The sequence below is a fragment of the Lactuca serriola genome, chromosome 2, assembly GCF_051521515.1.
Source record: "Lactuca serriola cultivar US96UC23 chromosome 2, Lser_US96UC23_V15, whole genome shotgun sequence".
Taxonomy (NCBI): Eukaryota; Viridiplantae; Streptophyta; class Magnoliopsida; order Asterales; family Asteraceae; genus Lactuca; species Lactuca serriola.
Genome location: NC_136409.1, coordinates 228,351,453 through 228,372,283, shown reverse-complemented (window position 1 = coordinate 228,372,283; position 20,831 = coordinate 228,351,453). Strand labels below are relative to the sequence as shown.

At 34.2% G+C, this 20,831-nt stretch overlaps 2 protein-coding genes across 2 annotated transcripts; one reads left to right on the top strand and one right to left on the bottom strand.

Annotated features, from left to right (window-relative positions):
- Positions 1 to 3,885: 3,885 nt before the first annotated feature.
- LOC145088783 (Double Clp-N motif protein) lies at positions 3,886 to 5,691 on the bottom strand. Its single transcript, XM_079027183.1, has 6 exons — positions 5,387 to 5,691; positions 5,077 to 5,112; positions 4,875 to 4,984; positions 4,567 to 4,746; positions 4,287 to 4,414; positions 3,886 to 4,188 (listed from the first exon to the last, which is right to left on the bottom strand). Exons 1-6 carry the CDS (start codon positions 5,614 to 5,616, stop codon positions 4,144 to 4,146), a joined length of 729 nt encoding a protein of 242 aa, XP_078883309.1. The 5' UTR covers positions 5,617 to 5,691; the 3' UTR covers positions 3,886 to 4,143.
- An 11,569-nt stretch (positions 5,692 to 17,260) lies between these two features.
- Positions 17,261 to 20,491, top strand: LOC145088782 (enolase). Its single transcript, XM_079027182.1, has 13 exons — positions 17,261 to 17,522; positions 18,128 to 18,191; positions 18,295 to 18,359; positions 18,470 to 18,517; positions 18,603 to 18,689; positions 18,772 to 18,852; positions 18,946 to 19,203; positions 19,284 to 19,346; positions 19,435 to 19,515; positions 19,579 to 19,824; positions 19,902 to 20,042; positions 20,123 to 20,179; positions 20,259 to 20,491. The coding sequence occupies exons 1-13, from the start codon at positions 17,457 to 17,459 to the stop codon at positions 20,337 to 20,339; spliced, it is 1,338 nt and encodes a 445-aa protein (XP_078883308.1). The 5' UTR covers positions 17,261 to 17,456; the 3' UTR covers positions 20,340 to 20,491.
- Positions 20,492 to 20,831: the final 340 nt, after the last annotated feature.

Below are 20,831 nucleotides of genomic sequence, written 5' to 3'. Positions count from 1 at the left end.
TTGTTAAAATTTCATTTTATATTTTAACAATATAATGGGGGTGAAGGCGGGCAGGTTAGCTGCACCTGATCCCACATCAGCTAGGATGGAGAACTAAACTTTCCTTAAAAGGGGTGTGGATACCTTCTCTGAAAGCACCATCAACTTTGTGGGGGGTTCAACTCGAACTGTCCAGATCGGGCTAAAAAACAACACTTATGAGATTCAATTTCATTGGGGACTTTGGTAGGGGATTTAATTTATGTGGGGGGGGGGGGGGGGGGGGGAGGTAGGTTTGGTAGGGAGTTCTATTTTTGAAAGCCAAACCACTACATATCCTCGTCGCTTAAAATGGTGTCGAGTTGCCCAGTGAGAGAGGTGATGGTTAGAGAAGATTTCCATATCAAGGTAGGAAGATAGACTTGGAAATGAGGTGGGTTTTGAGAAAATCAACATTGATCCAAACCCGTTTAACAAATTTCAAATGAAAAAAGAAAATGTAAGGATGAAACACACAGATTGCCTAAACACATGGATGATTCGTGTTCATGATTTGTATCATTAATATTATTTAAGTGTAATGAGATGACATTGTTGACCGATGTAATCTTAATAAATATTAAACAAGTAAGGGTGACACAAAGTGAAAACTTGGTTGAATTTATTTTGATTTAAAGTACATCGGTATTTAGGGGAGAAGCCACTAAACCACGGGGGTCCAGAGGCAGCGCCCCTGGTAACGGGTTCCAAGGGGCTAAGCCCTTGGCTGGGTTTTGACCTGGTTTTTTTATTTTTAGACCCGGTTTTTATAGCAGTTAAGTAGTGGTTTTGTAACTATCATATGTCAGTTTTCATACACTATGGTTATTTCCCATTTTTGGTCGTTTTGAATATAGTACAAGAAGATCATAACTCTCTACATTCTCTGTTCTAGAAATCACTAGTTTTATCCGGTTGAAATTACGATTGTATCATCAAAATATTTTAATATGAAAGTGCATCACAACTCTCCTTGAATCCAAACAATCAAAACACCCATAATTCTAACGATTCGTGTAATTTACTATTTTCATTAAGAAATTGGATATTCGAGTTCAAGTGTTTGTGATACAATCTCTTATCGTAGCTTATGTCAATTTTTCAAAACAACTTTTTAGGCTTAACCCTATGTAATAATAGACTCGACCAATATGAATTGAACACATACCACTGCTACAAGAACAAAAACAAGTATTAAATAATAATTTTGTGGAATTTTCATCATGAAAAACAAATGAAAACCTTTATGACCTCTATGGTCTTCATAATCATGCAAATATGACATGTATGTTAAGAAAATGATGTTTTTGTCACGAAGAGGTATTAAATAATATTTTTGAGAATTTTTATCATAAAAACAATAATGGAAACAAATAGAAACCTTTATGAGCTATATGGTTTTCATAATCATACAAATACGACATGTATGTTAAGAAAATGATGCTTTTGTCTTCTTATACTAGTCACATTATATTACTTCAAAATAACATATAACTAAAGAGTTCATAAACATAGGCCGACCTCAATATAATAATTTAAATGTAGGTTTTATAAAAATTGAAGTTTTATATCTAAAATGTTATATAATAAACCAAAAACTGTTTATTAATTAGACAATATAACCCTCAGTAATCTCTATCTAGAACCTGATTTGTCACTAAAAAAATATTCAATATATGTATACAAGATGTTAATGTCTGACTTGGAGTTTTGGTGAACATAATAAATAACCTGGCCCGAAACAAATTGAAGAAACTCGAATGACAGTATCAAATGGATAAATGTTTGAAGTAGGATGAAGGTCATTAAGTCCAAAGCCTTGCACAATAGTATAATTACTTTTAAACCGGTCAAGTAATAGAAAAAAAATCCATGGTTCCTGCCCGTGGACTCGAGTCATATCGACTAACAAGTTTCCACCGAAAAGTTTGAATATTTTGACATTATGTCCTTGGACCTTGTATAAACTAAGAAAGAAGGAAAAAAAAAGTAATTAGACGAACACAAAGAAATGAATAATATGGGTTGAAATATTAGTGGGACATGACCCGATTAGAAGATGATATGGAGGTTGACCAAATTGTGGATAGCATTGGTTTGGTCCCATGTTTTAGGTAAACACAGGTGTCAAAGATATTAGATATGTGTGAGGTTTCTTTCATACGAATAGACATAGCACTAATTAACATTATATATATATATATATATATATATATATATATATATATATATATATATATATATATATATATATATATATATATATATATATAGTTATAGTTATAGTTATACGATGTAGAAACTACGATGTAGAAACAGTATTTAATCGACTGATTTCGAACCAACAACTGTAAAGATAAAAACTGTGGGCAATTGTGTATCAATAATCAATATATACATACATATGAGCCTTGATGATTTCTACAACATGCTTGATAAAGTTTAGTTATAAAGCTGATGATTTATATAAAAATTAAAAGGTGATCATATTGCAAATGGTAAAAAAGAAGAAGAGAGGAATTAAGGGACAATGCATGATTAAGTTGGTCGGGTGTGTGTTGTGTTGTGGTTTGGTTTGACATTCTCTTACAAAAGAGATGGTCCCCAAAACTCAAAGAGACGCTGCCTGCCTTCGTTTTTTGAAATTGTGCGCACGTGCACCCTCATGCCTCCTCCTGTACTTTACATAATTCAACAAGCAAATACTACTCACTCACCAATTTTATTTTATTTTTAAAAAAAAAAAGGAACATATGTTTTTACTTTGTATTATTACTATATGCTAAAACATTATTAGTAACTTATTTTATACTACTTGGTTATGACATTTTTCAAAAATAAAAATGACAAATCTTGCAGATAATATTCAATATGGGGCTTATTTTTAAACTTTAGATGATAATAATTTTACTTTTATGCTACATTGTTACATTAACAATTTTACTTTTATAGATAAAGCGATTTAGGTTTGTAAGTATTCAATTATAAGACACCTTTCAACAATTCGGTCAAATTCTCTTTACAAGTATTCTTTTCCAGCTTTATCTGTTTGTCGTAAAATACAACTCAAAATGACTAATTTTAATTCTGAACCGTAACCACTAACGACTAATCAACAAATACATCTCACCTTTATTTACATCAGTTACATCCCTCAATATAACTGATGAATCTGATATACACAGATTATATAACCCAAAATTGATAAATTTTGTTTATGATACAAGGAAAAGAATGATATAATTGATAAGTCCAATAAGTGTTTAAGCAATACATACGATATTTTGGTTGCATGTGACATGTATATTGCTGTTTGTTGACCTGAGGCAACCGAAAGTGGGCAACAAGTGAGAAGTGACCCCCACTGGCACTGCATGTGGCAATTAGCGAATACAAATTGACCACCACTTACTTATCCAACAACAGTCGTACGGAATCTCACTTGACACCCCCAATTTCAGAACCCACTCCCCCATACCCATCATAGGCCATAGACCATATACATCACTAAAAGATGAATGTGAACCATCATAACAACATACATGAATGGATGATTGCATACCCAAACACTCACACTTATTCTTTTGACCATCATCAAAGGGCCCATCACTCAGCCAATAGCCAATTACTAACAAGACAGAACAAAACATGTCCTGTTTTTGACATGTATTGAACCGAAACTGAGACTAGACCAATGTTGATAAGACAAAATTTGCAATTTATTTATAGTCCATCGAAAAAGTTGGTTTAAGGAGTTGATCTTCATCTCCCGTTTGTGCAAAAGACATAAATGCCCTCCTCATTATTGAAAACTTGTCTAGTTATGTCCTATGTAACAAACACAATCTCCAATAAATGAATTAAGAATGACAGGTATGAGCTTGGGTAGCTTTTATTCCAACCAACTGAAACTGAATGACCATATTATAAGATTACAGACTTATGAAATTGTACAATAAAAGCAATACCACTGGGCTTCTTGCATTATATGATTTGACGATTTTAGCCCCTTAAATTACAAATTTCATTTTGCTTCATGGCATAAAATTTGTTCTGTAAACAAGTGGGTCCTCAAGCAGCCGATGAAGATTGAAGCAGGAACATGAACATGTATTATAAGGTTCTTCAAAGTCCCTTCCTTTTGAAGCTCAAAACAATTTCAATGTCCATCTGAATATATATATAAATAATGAGAATATGAGATGACAAAAAGTTTTTTTTATTAAAAAAATATTTAGAGGTGTGAGGGAATGAATGTTTGAACTTACAGATTTGGCAAGCTCTTTAGCTTTATCATCATCAAAACCAAGTGCAGACATGATCCTGTGAGCAGCTGATTCCTTTTGTGCCCAGATCCCCAAAAGCAAATGGGAAGTTGTTACTTCTCCTGTTTCTCCTGTCAAACATCAATTACAAAACTGTCAACACCTTCTTTGATTGACCACTACCATTTTTAGCTTCTAACAGTAGGCTCATTAATTTAGATTTTTACAGTTCAAGAAATAGTGAAGTAAACAAGAATACTTATACAGGGAAGTAAAAGTCCACCTGACTTCAGTTTCTCGTTTATTGCCCAATCAATGGCCCTGCGAGCTGGTTCAGTCAATGGAGGATGCTCAGGGCTGAAGATATACATGTCTGATTTTCCAAGTAATTTTACAGTTTCTTCTCGCACTTTGAACAGTGTTACACCACTTTCTCTTAATAACTTTGCAGCCAAACTAGTACCTGGTAAAATCAGCAGATGCTTTGAATGATGCTGAAGTTGATTATACATGTGATTAAACAAAAGAATTTAGAAAAAAAGTTGCAATGAATGTGCCAAGGTTAAAAGATTAGGAAATTATCTGACTGACCCTCAACCAATATGCCCATCAACAGAGCTTCCGTCCCAGTATTCATAAACTTCAACTTCCTAGCTTCCAATTCACCCATGGCAAACGACTTTATGAATCTAAACGACCATCTTCACACACTCACAACATCAACAACAATAATCTCAGATAAAAGAAACTAAATACCGGATAAGAACAACCAAAATTGCAGAAATAAACTTACTTGGCGGTTTTTTCAGGAGTTTCCTTCTCTGGAGTCCTGCAAAATAGCGATGAAATTGCACAGTAAACGTCGTTAATTCAATTTCATCTGTTAAGGAAGTATGAGCTGCACTTTTACTTATAATTCCCGCAAGATCATTCATATTAGTAGCAAATCCTACCAAAGTTATGATTCCCGGAAGATTTGTGAGCTTGTATCGGTTTTCAGGAATAGGTTTAAGTCCGTTTGACTTAAGAGTTAAGAGGTAAAACGCCAATACTTATATGAATTCACATAATAGCAATTGATGTGCAAAAAAACACGGACTTACGGAGTTGTAGGACTAGACGAGACCGTTGCGACGATACATGAGTATCGGCCAAAATTTCTATGCCTCGAATCCGGTGTTGGAATTGAGAGCTGCAGTCCGACGAATGAACTAACCATGGCCCTGGAACTGATTCTCCTGGACGGGAGAAACGACGAATTGCATGAATTCCTACACCGGCAACCGGAAGATGAAGGGGAAACGGGAAGTACCGAAAGAGATTGGGCAGCCATGGAGAACAAGAAAACCCTAAGCAACTAACTCTGTTGTTCAATCTTCTTCCGTTAGAGCGTAGACGACGTAACCAGTTTTTCTTACTCTACTTTTAACTTTACAATATATTTTTACGATAAATTTTCAAATTATTATATTTTCAATATTTTGTACAAAAAGTTACCAGTTTATTGCTTTTTTAAAAATTTATTTACAATTATAAAAATTTCAGACAAATCATTTAAATTAAAAAATCCATAAAAAAAAATTAACAAGATGAAATCGTTGTAAATGTTTTTACAATTTTAATGAAAAAAATAGTATTAAGTGGAAATCCGTATTAACTAATATTAACGTATTAATTAAGGTTATGTTTCGTAGAATTGCTGAAAACCTAGTTATTAACTGAAAAACTACTTCTAACTGATAAAATATAATGTTTGGTAAAAACTAGCTGATAAAATAGCCAAGAAATATAAAATGATATAAAAGGAAATGTACAAAAATGATTTTATATTATAAAACAAATATGTAAATCACAAAATTAAATTAAAGAAAATACTAAAGGACATTTCTCTGATTATTTATTTTTAAGTGAAATGTCATGCATTATGTATCATATTCTCAATATTATCACAAATTTCTCGCATCTCATAGCATGACTGTCGAATATTATCAATGACTAAATTTTGAATGATTCTCTTGTTTTTTTCTAGGTATGTAGTTATGTTGTTGAACAATGTTGAAAATCATATCTTTCGGATCATTTCTTCGAATATAGTTATGAAGGGTAAATGTCATCGTTATCACATTTATTTGAGTATTCTCATTAAATTTTGTCACTATGTTCAATATTTTCCACATTTTCCTCAACACTCCAAACGAACATTCAATGCAACTTCGAAAAGATGAATGTACGCGATTAAAATACTCCTAAGCATTGGTTGGAAGCACATGTTCAATCTGTGACTGATGATATCTAAACATGGATATAGTGCCAAATATCATTTTCAGTCAGGGTATCTTTTGTAATATTTTCCTATATGAAAATATAGATAAATAATAAATTCAAATGATTGTTAGCGCAAAAATTATTAACAAAGATAAAACTAATTATACATTCGGGGGGGGGGGGGGGGGGGGGGGGGCTTTGGAAAATTCATAGAAGGTGTCTCAATTGCATGTAGGAACACTCGAGTATCATGCATGGATCCTTCCCACCCGACAGATATAAACGCAAAACACATATCAAAGTCACATACAACCATTACATTAAATGTAGGGACTCCTTTTCTTCCCCTGTATCTCATTTGGTCGGCCATCGAGATACATACATCTATATAAGTATCATCAATGCATCCAATACAATCTTGTTAAGAAAAAGGTTTAAATGACAATAATGAAGTATATGAAAACAAATTGCCAAACTCAATTACCTTGAAATAAGGCATATATCGACTGTCATTTTCAATATGAGACGATATGCCTTAAAATGTTGCATCTTTAGGTCTAATATACTCACGTGCAATACCCATGAACCCTTTGCTCCATCCACATATCGATTCCAGCACATCATGAAAAGCTCGACTGATGGTTTCTCCAGAACGTTGAAACATCTCAGCAACATCTCTATTAGAAAAACCTAGTGCAAGTGTATACAAGAATATTCCAACCTTTTCTTTTACCGATATTCTATCACTTGACTTTAACCCATAATTTTTTCCAAGTATTCACATAGTTGTGTAAATAAACTAGCACTCATACGAAAAGAATTAATGCACCGTATTGGATTACCATTCAAAATCTCCTTCATCCACGCTTCTCTTGTTTGGTTTGAAGTCATACAGGGCTTCTTGTAAGTATGAGTGTAGTAATAATTAATCAGTGCTACATGTTCTTCTAGAAAACTCAATATTAAAAGTAAAAGAAGTTGATTTGAGTGTCACCCATTACAAGTTGTATTCATCAATAACATTACAAGATAAATAAATAAATATCAAGTACAAATGTAACGCCAAACTAAAATATAAAACGATTCAAATAAACAAGTTTAGCATCCAAGCAAAAGATAAAGTCAAACTAAGTATTAAGTACTAACATCATTAAGTTTGAAAATACGACTATTAACTAAAAAAATCCAGTTAAACTAAGTTCTTCAAATTGTATTTCTCATATGAGCAAACTTCAACCAAGCCAATCTAGCATCATCACTCGGCATCTCGAAGAATATATCTCTATTACTTGGATCCCGAAACATAAGCATCGCATGACAACAAATATCCCCACCAACCTTAAAAGCATCATTTGCAGTTATTCGATTCATAATTTCCATTATCTGCTTAATGTTAGGACCTACATCGTCCTTTTTAGTGTTTGAACCTGCTCAATCAAACCCACAATATTTGAATGTATTTCGTGAACCTTTTCTATATGCTCCTTCATTAAAACAGCATCCCCAGACTCCCTTTTTCTACGCTTCACACTTTTTTATTTTGTTTAGGAACATCAGAGTATGAAGGGTTACCAATCACTGCTTCAACAAAATTAGTCGAAAAGGAATTTTCTTGATTATCTAGAATCTATAGTCTACAATATTGAGAATATTCACGCATGTCCTGATCAGACCAAGCATTTTCATTTTGTATATCGTCTGCGTCATTAATTGATATATTGACATATTTAGATTTAATGAGGGAGGTACACAGCCCGCTCATGTTGCCACAACACCAAATAAATGATTCCATTTTTCTTCTACTAGTGGATAAACTCCCTTGTGACAGTACTTCATTGCATTAGGTTTATCCTATAAAGTGAATTAATAAGACACTGTAATATCAAAAGAAAACTCAATTCTACAAATAAAAATGTCTAAGTAATACCTTTAGCTTTCTATCCCACCTTTCATCCGAACAATCCAGCTTTCCGGTGGTTGGGTTCCAACCTAAACCAGTTTCTCCCGTTTTTAAAAATTTCCAAAGGCGCCAATCTTTCTTCATGTTATCATACTTGTTCTTTAAGCTTTTAAAGTTACATCATTTACCAACCTTTCTGGAAACAAGTCTTTTATCTCTTGCCATCTCATGAGTTGACCATGTCCATTCTTCGTAATGTAGTCGATACAAACCTCACAAAATTTTACAATATTCTTGCTGTTCTAGGTTATACCTGATGGGTTTTAGCCATAAGAACATCCTATGTGCTCATACAAACCCTACTGCTTGGATCTAGGTTTCTCTATTGTACATGCAATTCATCCAAGACTATAAACCCTAGATCTAGCATATGATGATCAATATAACATATAAATTAGGGTTTAGATCATACCTTGATTGTTATGTAGCAATAAAAATCTCAAATCCTTCTTGTATTGACTTTAGAAAGCTTAAAGTCACAAATGTCACTTCTCTAATGGTTCACAAAAACCAAGAGCAAGAGGATGAAGAAGAGAAGAGAAGGAGGCTGCCCAAAACGTGTGGAAACCCTAATCAATAAGTTCACCACATTTTTGAGCCATAAGGGTCCTTTAAATAGAGAGGCTATTAGGGTTATCTAACAAGGAAACCCTAATTTGGATGTTTAAGCCCTAAGCAACCCATGGACTCCTTCCTTAAAGGCCTAGGACGATTTCTAATGGGTTTCCCCATAGAATTCATCCACCCCTTTAATATTGAGTCCATTAGCTCAATATTCAACTATCATACAATTGACAGTTCCAGTCCCATAAGTTTAATTAATGTCTTTTAGTCACAAACTTAATTCTTATTAATTCTTGACTGATATTAATTAAACAATATGATTTCTCCTTTAATATATTATTCTCATAATATAATTAATAAATCATAATTAATCCTTTCTCTCCATAATTCATCCTATCTAGTTGCTTTGGTGAAGGCAACCCAAAAGGACCATGCACCATCGGATCAAGTACATACCAAAATAGTTATAGACTTAGACACTAATCCAACAATACTTTCTTTGGTATCATTGTTAGGAGTCATGTTTCTTCTAAAAGCCTTGTACATGTATTATATATAAAAGTCAGCAGCAGTTGGGGAACAAGGTACAAGGCTACAGTGAAAGGAACAACCAATAACAAACAAAACCACCTTCATAAAAGTAAGTCCAAGCTATTACAGAAAGTGCATTACCCCTAAGGATTAATGACTAAACTTTTTCTTATTTGTAATTGACAAATTCTGGTAACTTAGTGACTATCTTCAAAAAAAAGTATGTCTGGTATAGTAGTGTACTTTGAACAGTCCACCTTGATCAACACTCAAAAAATGGCATCAAACATAAACAAAAAATACACAAATATTAGAAAAGGGCATTAATTAAATGCCTAATGAACTACGGGTAAGTAATGACTAAACTTTTTCTTTTCTGTTACTGACAATTTTCTATTTTTCTTTTAGGTACAATTTTTTTTTTCACTGATGATGAAATGGGGTTTTTAAGTAAGAAAAAAATATATATACATGGCATGTGGGAATATAACACGACAAGTGAAACAATGAGTCACTATGTAGAATTTGGAGTTGAGAACTATTACATAATTAGGAGAAAAGGGAAGCAATTGGGAGATAAAAAAAGAATTAGACCAAACAAGCATATTAGAAATAAAAGACTTTTGCTTCTTGATTCTCGCATACTACATAGGATATAAAGATAGAACCAGACATTGCAGTATGCATTCAGAAGGAAAATTAACTTGGGTGGCTGAAAAAATCACTAAACCAAAACAAATAGATGAAATTAATCGATACAATAATACAAAGACATAAGTTCATGTGTGTATAGTATCGATCAATTTGATGAACAAATTAAGAAAATAAAAAGAATGCATACATGACGATGATAAACAAGACTTCAACGATGACTGCTTCATACAAATTAGTTGCTTCAATGAGGTCCTGCACCTCAAACAGAAATCGTTAGCATCAATAATGCCCCACTTTATAGAAATCGATGGTGGAGGGAAAAGTTTCTTATGATTTGGAGGGAAAATGATGATTTGGGATAATTACGATCCTGATTTTTTGTGATTGTTCATATCTCTTACCTATTTTTGAAGGGCGTAATCGGAAGAAATATAAAAACCTCCTTCAAACTTTGGTTGGAGTAGCTTACGAAAAACTAGCTTATAAGCTACTTTTTGGCTTGCCAAACAATAACACTCCCAAAAAGCTCGAAAAATAAGCTAACTTATAAGCTAGTTGTGGCGTGCCAAAAACAACCTAAGTTTCTCATCAATGATAGTTTTGGCCTAACGGAATGATGAGATGTCATTTGTCAAATAAGTTAAGGGTTTAAATCTCGTCTGATACATAGATAGAACTAAGAGTAATTTATGTGTTGATTGTGACGTTCTCTAATTTTCAGAACCAATTAAAACTTTTCTTTACGCTTTAAAAATCATTTTATTTATATTTGCGAAAAATCCCAGTACAGGATATCATTTTGATTACAAATGTTTGTTTTCAAAATGTTTAAACCCTAAGAAAGTCATAATCAATATATATATATATATATATATATATATATATATGTTACAGCATACACACATGATGGTCCTGAATACTATTATAGGTTGTCTCTTAACCACTCAACATCCTAACCAAGTTCTGGTAGCTTAAGTGAAGCAACCTGAAAATATAGCCCAAAAAGTTCATTTTAAAAATATAATAAAACCATATATGTCATTCATTATAGAAAAGCATAATTCATATACCTCAAAATATCATAAACATTTGTCAACACATATCAAAGTAAAAACATCCCAGGCTAAAACAATGGTGTGTGCATTGCAGTCATCCCCAGCTCTTCCCCTTGCTACTGGAAGTATCTGAAACTAAAACTGAAAACTGTAAGCACGAACCATAGCGAGTCTCCCCAAACTACCACATACCATACACATAATCACATAACCATATACATTGGGCCTAGCCTACTACATCGGGCCCCGCCCGACATTAGAGGAATTTGGCATCAGGCCTCGCCTGGCATCGAGCCTCGCTCGATATACAGATCTGTCTTTACCAGGCCTCGCCCGATATACACATACAAACTAATAATCATAATCATGCTAGTATATAACAGTCAAACACAACACTATAACTGATAGTCTCAAGGCCCTGCCTATCTTGGGCCCCGCCCATACTCTGCTAATAATAAGATATGGAACCCCGTCCACACTCAGCTAGTGATGAGATACGGGTCCCCGCCCACACTTACCTCCTTGTCAGGCACATACAAGTATCAAAAAGACAACAAGTATAACTAAACATGCATTCCTTCCTCGGGTACCACCCGACATCGAACTGTAGTTCGGAAACATACATATAAACTTTCCTCGGGCCTCGCACGACATCGGATCGGAATCCAGAAACATATAAGCTACATCGGGCTACCCCCGGCATCGAATCTAATCCGGTATACACTAACATACATATACGGCCGACATTGGTGCCTTCGACCCGTTCTTACTAGAAAAAACTCACCTCACAAGCTAACTGGCGGATCCCCGAACTGCTGATCTCTCGACTTCGCGAGCTATCATTACCAACATAATACTGAGTCAAAAACTGCTAATCCTTCATAGGGTAAAATGACCATTTAACCCTTGCTCAAAGTCAACATTATGGTCAAAGTCAAAGTCAGCCCTGAGTTGTCCCAACTCGTCGAGTCACTCCCTTGACTCGCCGAGTTCCCACACTACTCACTAACGGGACATGACGAGTCAGCTCGTCGAGTCCTGCCTTTCACAAAATTAAGACAAACCAAACTGACTCATCGAGTTCTCCCACGAACTCGTCGAGCTCCTTTGTCTGTTTGGCTATCTTGATGGATTAAGCCCCTACACCTCATATCCAAGCTTCATACTTCACATAAACCCCGAAATTGTCCTTTTAAGGGTAAAGTTTCCAACTTTACCCATTAATTCCTCTTCTTAATGGGTTTAGCTCAAGCCCTAACTCATTGGGACCTAAAACTTGGTCCTTAAGCCATCCATACACCAAACTAAAACTTACAACCATATATCTAAACCCATAACACTACTTGGACACGTAAAGCTCTCACCTTTCTCTTCATGCATGACCTTTTTGACTAAAAAGGACAAAATGACACTCTATGGCTTGCATGGGGGGCTCTAATGGCATAAAGTTTGCACCTTTATGCCCTACCAGCCCTTCAAGGTCTTAGATTTGGAAGAATGCCCACTTGGGTCGTCCATTCACCAAACGTTATCATTATTGGGCCAAAACCCTTATAAAAGAGGAGGGAAGAGATCTAATGAACTAATGATCAAGATAGAAACTTGATTACCAGAAAATGTAGCCAAAGAAGTGTTGTTTTTGGATCTTGTAACGCCCGGGTTTCGGGGCTAAGCATTTTTGACAATGTAATAGTCTAGGTCAGCTATTGTAACTCTTTTTGAAGTAATAAAGATGAAATATTTGAGTATTATGTGAATTATGTGTATTTATGTGCTTATTATTTAATTATAAATGTATAATTAATAAAGAATAAAAATAAGCGTCAACATTAAAGTGTGAGATAAGCCCGATATCTCTACATAAAGTTGTAGTGGTCGAAACAAGGATTCCGGGGATATAAAGAACACCGAAATCCGAGTTATAACGAAGAAGTTATGACCTGTCGAAGTTTCACGAAGGAACCGGCGCGACACCAGGAAACGTAAATAGTGAACTTACGATAGAGCGACTTTTAGCCTTAGAATTCTAAATGAAAGTCGTAGAATATGTTAAACTGAGAGTGTCCATAAAAAGAATGCCCAAATCTGACTTCGTATGAAGAAGTTATGAGATTTTAACAGACCAATCCTGTCCCGGCCTGTTAAAAATATAATTTTAAAAATAAAGTCAAAATTAGCCGATGGAGTCTAAACGAAAGTTGTAGAGTACGTCTCCACCTACGCGTGGATATAAAGAATGTCAAAAACGGAGTTCGTATGAACGAGTTACAAATTATAATAGCATATTTACGTATTAAAATAAAGTATAAATCATGTATACGTACACACACACACACACACACATATATATATATATATACATATGTATATATCATTAGAAAGGTATCGACGATGCGGTCATTATAAGACTAATGTTGAGTTCTTTCGACATTATTTTAGTACAAATATCATTAAATTCATTTAAAATAGTATTATAGAGGGGTGTTTAGTTGTTTATATAACTAAAAGGTCATTAAGTAATTATGAATGATAGTTTTTGAAAATTCACACTACTAGAAAAACAACCTTTTATGACGCACAATCAATGACACGCGCTGATAGAGGACACACATTTGTGCGTGCTCTGAAAATTGATGTCAGTTTTCCAAAATATGAAGCATAGAGGGCACACATTTATGTGTGCCCTACAATTAGTGTCCAACAAAAAAAAATTAAAAACACGGAGGGCACCTACTATAAAAAAGTGCGTCGTGTAGAACTGTCGTTTTATAATTTTTTTTTCATCAATGCGCGTTCTTCAATTTTTTAATTGCCAGGGGGGGGGGGGGGAATCAAAATACCAAAAAATTGAAAACCCCGCCTGATACCCTCCTCCTTCTTGTTTGTATGTTGTGAAATCCTCTTCGATCAAATGAAACCCTAAAATCCTCTTCGATCAAACGAAACCCTAAAACCCCGCATGATACCCACCTCCACTACCTCCAACCCACACCGAATCTTCAGGCCTCGCACGACGACAATGTACATGCGGTGGGGATTGCCATTCAATGAGGCGAGTGAATCAGGAGCGAGAGGTCCTCGCTGTTAATGGCTGGTTTCCAATTGCAATTGACTTGGCAAACGAGTTTTTTGTTAAAGAAACGAAAGAACGGTCCTCCATTAGGGTTCAAGAATCTCGGTAATACCTGCCACCTCAACGCCGTTCTCCAGTGCTTAACCTATACTCCTTAATAGAGGGAAAAAGGAAATCCCCATATAATACATGAGTCTCTAACCTTATTAAATCAAGATAAATATTATATATAAGTATTCACTAAATCTATACTTATTAAATCAAGATAAATATCAAAATAAAAAATAACTAAAAAAAATTAATAGATTTTATATATCATTATTTTATATGAGTAAATGGTATTTGTCGAATTATTTAATATAAAGTAGATATATGTTATTGTGTTTTATATTATTACAAACGATATACGTTTTTGAATTAATTGGAAATAATTATTAAATTTAAGTTATAACTATATAACTAAATTAACATAAACTATATACATTTAAATTGGAACAATTAAAATAAACTACATTATATAAACATTAAATTTAATGCGACAATTTAACACCAAAAATAATATTGATGAATATATTTACAACATTAATTTTTTTTTTTTTGAGTTGACAATGATGTTTTAAGATACTTTTACACCAAGCCGTTAAAAAAAGGGAAAATGACTTTTGAGGGTAATTAACTTTTGCGTTTGTACTTATTTGGTATTTTTTCTTTTTTTTGTATCCAATATACCATCGAACTTGTTGTTGGTGTTTACCATAACCCTTTTGACCGGCTTTTGACCTGTGATAGCCGGTCAAAGGGTTATGGTGAACACAAACAACAAGTTCGATGGTATATTGAGTACAAAAAAAAGGAAAGGGACCAAATGAGAACAAACGCAACAGTTGGTTACCCTCCTAATTCATTTTCTCTTTACTCATTTACAACAAATCCCACATCATCTCCTACTGATATTAATGACTTTATGAGATTCATTCTTGCTTCTCTTCAAAACATAACCTACGAAAAGACATTATTCATGCATGTACAACTTTGTAATGCACTTGAATATTTATTGGGGGAATCTTGACTAAGCAGGCACATTTCATGACTACATTTACATTTCCAATCAAATGATTTATCGTATCATGGATTCTAGACAAGTCTACAAACGAGTGGAATCACAAGTGCTATGATTTTTGAGTTTACTTAGCTTTAAGATCGAACTCATGGGATAAGATACAACATCAATATGTACAATATTATGGCGTTTCATCATTCTTCTAACATTGGTTTTCGTTTCAATTTTAACAAAGATGGCACATACAGGGGCGGAACACGAGAAGTTAAATTAGGGGGGCCAAAATCAAATTTTCAAAAAAAAAACCATATTAATAAGTTTAATTTGATTAAAGGATATGAGATATAGAAAATTTTAAATAAAACAACTAGTATGAAATATATTTATGTCGCTCATAAAAATGGAACCTTTTCGAATAGTGATCTTGATTCGACTTACAAGTCTACTGTTCTTCAATTTAAATAAAATAAAATGCTTTATAATATTATTATTGAGGAGGTCTATAATCTCAACTCTAAACCAAAACAAAAATTTGATCATCATTTTTATCTTGGTCGAGTAACCTTACCTTAACTAAGCAACTTATTTTTTTTTCCAAAATCTCACTAAATGAGAATTTTTTACACGCTTTCAAGTATACGTTTAGTATTAACCAAGTGCTTTCTCTATGTATTGCTATTTTATTTATATATATTACTATATTGAGATTGAGATGTTTAATTAAACATAAATAACCAAAATATTTATAAAACGTGGGAATAAATGCAAATAAATAACTGAAATTATAGTCTTAAAAAAGGAGAATGCACTCGGTAGGCCCACGTTGTTTTAATGAAATAAATAAATAATACTCAACTTTGAAATATGACAGACCTACTCATCCTATTCAAGTTTGCTAACGAGTTGCAAATAGACTAATAGGTTGGAATTTAGAACCCAAAAAAGCAAGGAGGCCATGGCCCCCCTTGGCTATAATTGAGTTCCGCCACTGGGCACATATCTGGTGAATATTCTAAGGAGAATGGTAGATTCAAATCTTAATCTGGGTATGGGACAAAAAATATGTTGGTCAAAATTAATCCCCTTAAAAGTGAAATGTTTTGTGTGGAGGGCTATAATGGATAGAATTCCTGTTGCGCAGTTGCTTAGTCTTAGGGGTATATTAGTCCAAAATCCAAATTGCCAATTATGTGGGGTAAGTAACGAATCTTCGAATCATCTTCTAGCTGATTGCGGATTCTCCAAGGAGGTATGGTATTGGATTTTAAAATGGTGCGAAATTGATAATAATCAATTCAACTCAGTACGTGGTCTTATTGATTTTGCTGCCTCATGGGGGAATTGTCCCAAGAAGAGAGAAATTCTCAATATGATTTTTTACGCCACTTTTTGGAACATATGGATAGCAAGAAATGGAAAAACTTTCACGAAAATTGGTGCTTCCCCTGCAATCATTGCGGATTCTATAATTCTTCAAACTTACGAATGGATCAAATTCAGAGGGAATTGGGTAGGTAGATGGGTGGAATGGAGTTGCTTCCCATTCTAAGAAAAAAAAAATCTCTCTTTTTTGTTTCTTGTAACTATGCTTTTTTATTTTTTCTGTGATTCTCTATTCGTTTCTATTCCTTCCTCTCCGTTTGCTTCTTGCTTTTGGTTGGGTTTTTGATATAAAGAATTTGAAGAGCCAACGGATTAAAATTTTGGAAAGCCCATAGACTAAAAATACTAGGGATCTAAACGAATATTCTTTGTTATAAAAAAAAAGGAAAGGACTCTCGGATCTCCATTCTCCAAGAAGGGCCCATCAAAATCAAATTCAAAATCTTCGCAGACGAGGAGAAACGTTTTGCGCAAGAAAGAAGATCCTGTCCACCGATCCTACCAACGGTCCAGATTAACTCGTCCCGTCCTTTAATACGCCCAACTTCGAACTTGAACTTCTAAGTTCGAACTCATCGTTACATTCACAAAGTCTCTCTGCTTTCTCATTTTCTGTCAACAGAGCAAAATGGCGACGATCAAGGCTGTTAAAGCTCGTCAGATATTCGACAGCCGTGGTAATCCTACAGTTGAAGTAAGCTCGTACTTCTTTTTCTCGATGCGTTTTCTTTTTGTATATCGTCGTCCCTTTAGTTGTAAGTTATGTATGATGTACATTCGATTCATCAAAAAATGCCGGACGTAGATCATCCGTAGGGTGATAGGATTTGATAGGTAGATCAAAATGTATATCCACCTAGTAGCAACGAGTGATTGAAATACCAAAACTTGATTGACTCGTCTGATGTTAGATATTGATCACCGTGTTTTGTTCTATCTATGCTGTTTATCTACTTAGTAATATAGATCGATTAAAACCGCCTGAAGTAGATTATTCACTGGATCAGTGTTATTCGTCCTATCCTTATTGTATATCCACTTCATGCATCGTTCGACTAAGAATGAATGAAGTTTACGCCATGTGGTGTATATACTTCATATGATCTGTTTAAAAAATCCAGTAGTATATTGACTCCTTGGATGTTTGTTATAAGATATGGAAACTGCCCGAATGATTTGTATGTTTGATTTTGATGTTACCGAGTATTAGGATCATTGGCTGTTTTAATAATGTTGTATTGTAGTTGACGTTGGTATTGTTAAACCAAACCAATTGGGAACTGAAATTAGTAATTTCAGGTTGATGTTACGCTCTCTGATGGAACATTGGCCAGAGCTGCAGTACCCAGTGGTGCTTCAACAGGTATGATACACAAACATACTTTCCTACAAATTCTTTTATTACAATCATGGATGTTTTGACTTATAGCTTATAACTGGTTTATCTTTTCATTTTGTATTCACAGGTATATATGAAGCCCTAGAGTTAAGAGATGGAGGTTCTGACTATCTAGGAAAAGGTGTCTTGAAGGTTTGTAAAACTCCTGTTCCTAAACGCCTTTGTTCTTCTTATGATTTTATTCCCTAATAAGTAATAATCCCCACTAAACTAAACTTTACATGTTATTATTGACTGGTCAGGCTGTGGAGAATGTCAACTCAATAATCGGACCTGCCTTAATTGGAAAGGTATGTTCTCTTCATCTGTTTCTCACATTTTGTATTAGCTTCTACAGTCATTTCGTATATGATTCTATGTCAAAATGCACCACAGGACCCTTCAGAGCAAACAAAAATTGACAACTTGATGGTTCAAGAACTTGATGGAACTGTAAACGAATGGGGTTGGTGCAAACAGAAGGTATCACAATTCATTATTCAATTCAGTTATTAATCAAAAAAAAAAGTTTCAAACTCTTAACATTTTAATCCCTGTCTTCCAGCTTGGAGCAAATGCTATACTAGCAGTCTCACTTGCTGTGTGTAAAGCAGGAGCTTCAGTCAAAAAAATCCCTCTCTATAAGGTACAACACACATCGTCTTTCTGTCTGTTTGATATGAATTTGTACAAGTTTTTTGATTTATTTTTGGTCTTAATAAATAATACACACACACAGCACATTGCAAACCTTGCTGGAAACAAGACCTTGGTGCTGCCTGTACCAGCATTCAACGTGATAAATGGAGGTTCACATGCAGGCAACAAGCTTGCAATGCAGGAGTTCATGATTCTCCCTGTTGGTGCTTCTTCTTTCAAGGAAGCCATGAAAATGGGCGTGGAAGTATATCATAACTTAAAGTCTGTGATCAAAAAGAAATATGGTCAGGATGCCACAAACGTTGGTGATGAAGGTGGCTTTGCTCCCAACATCCAGGTCAGCAGTTTTACTTTAATAAATTATATTTATATCACCAACGTAAATAAACTTATGTGTTGTTGTCATTCTTTATACAGGAGAACAAAGAAGGTCTTGAGCTCTTGAAGACTGCAATAGCAAAAGCTGGATATACTGGAAAAGTAAACTTTCATATTTTAAAATAAAAAATATGTTGTATTGTTTGATTGTTTCTGAAAAAAAAAAAGAGATTAATTCCAAAAATTCCAGGTTGTTATTGGAATGGATGTTGCTGCGTCTGAGTTCTATGAAGACAAGGGCAAAACCTATGATTTGAACTTTAAGGAAGAGGTAAGAATGAATTATTGGATTAAGTGTTAATTAATAACTAAAAGTGGGTTTGTGTTATTGTAGAACAACGATGGATCTGAGAAGATATCAGGGGACAGTTTGAAGAACGTGTACAAGTCATTTGTGGGCGACTACCCGATTGTATCCATTGAGGATCCGTTTGATCAAGATGACTGGGAACATTATGCAAAGATGACATCAGAAATTGGTGAACAGGTTCAGATTGTTGGTGATGATCTTCTCGTGACAAATCCCAAGCGTGTAGAGAAAGCAATCAGAGAGAAGAGTTGCAATGCCCTTCTTCTTAAGGTATTACTATTAGGTTATCTTCCTTCATGCATGCGTATAAATATTAACAGGGGGATTTTGGATTTATTTTATTTTAGGTGAACCAAATTGGATCGGTTACAGAAAGCATTGAGGCAGTGAGAATGTCGAAGCGTGCTGGATGGGGTGTGATGGCCAGCCATAGAAGTGGTGAAACAGAGGATACTTTTATTGCGGATCTTTCAGTTGGCTTGTCAACGGTAATAATATTAATTATTATTTTTACCAGATTTTGCTATTTTATAAATGATTTATTATGGGAGTTTGTGTGTGAACACAGGGTCAGATTAAAACTGGAGCTCCTTGTCGTTCAGAACGACTTGCGAAGTACAACCAGGTAATCAAATTAATTACTAGTAATATTTATGTAAATGAGTTAGTTGAATAAATTTATAATTTTAATTTGAAAACTGAAGCTTCTGAGGATAGAAGAAGAGTTGGGAGCAGCAGCAGTGTATGCAGGAGCAAAATTCCGTGCACCAGTTGAGCCTTATTAAATCAAACTACTAAATTCAGGGAACTTACTCTGCTTTTGTTTAATCATCTTAAGTTTATTTATATGCTTTTGAACAATATTTACTAGAAACCCAAACCAATTTGGGCCTTGGTCAACACGTTTGCTTTTAGATTGGGTTTCTTACTTTTCAAAGTTTTCTTTATTATTCTTAACCATTAATAGTCCACTTAACTTGGGTTGAATCACTCTAGACTGAGAGAAACCAGACCATTCAATAGGCCTAATGTTGTTCGACCCACAAATTAATTGCTTTTGCTTGTAATTTTTAAATTAAATTGCTTTTGCTTGTATTTGGTTTGAATGATTTTATGGATCGTAATAAACCATATATACATCAGACAGTTGCTTATAAAAAACATCATTGGCTACCAACTTCACTATTAGATTTGGATTTAATCTACAACAATTTATGTGAGCCTTGAATATACTCTTTCGTTTTGACAAAAATATAAATATAAATATTAGATTTGGA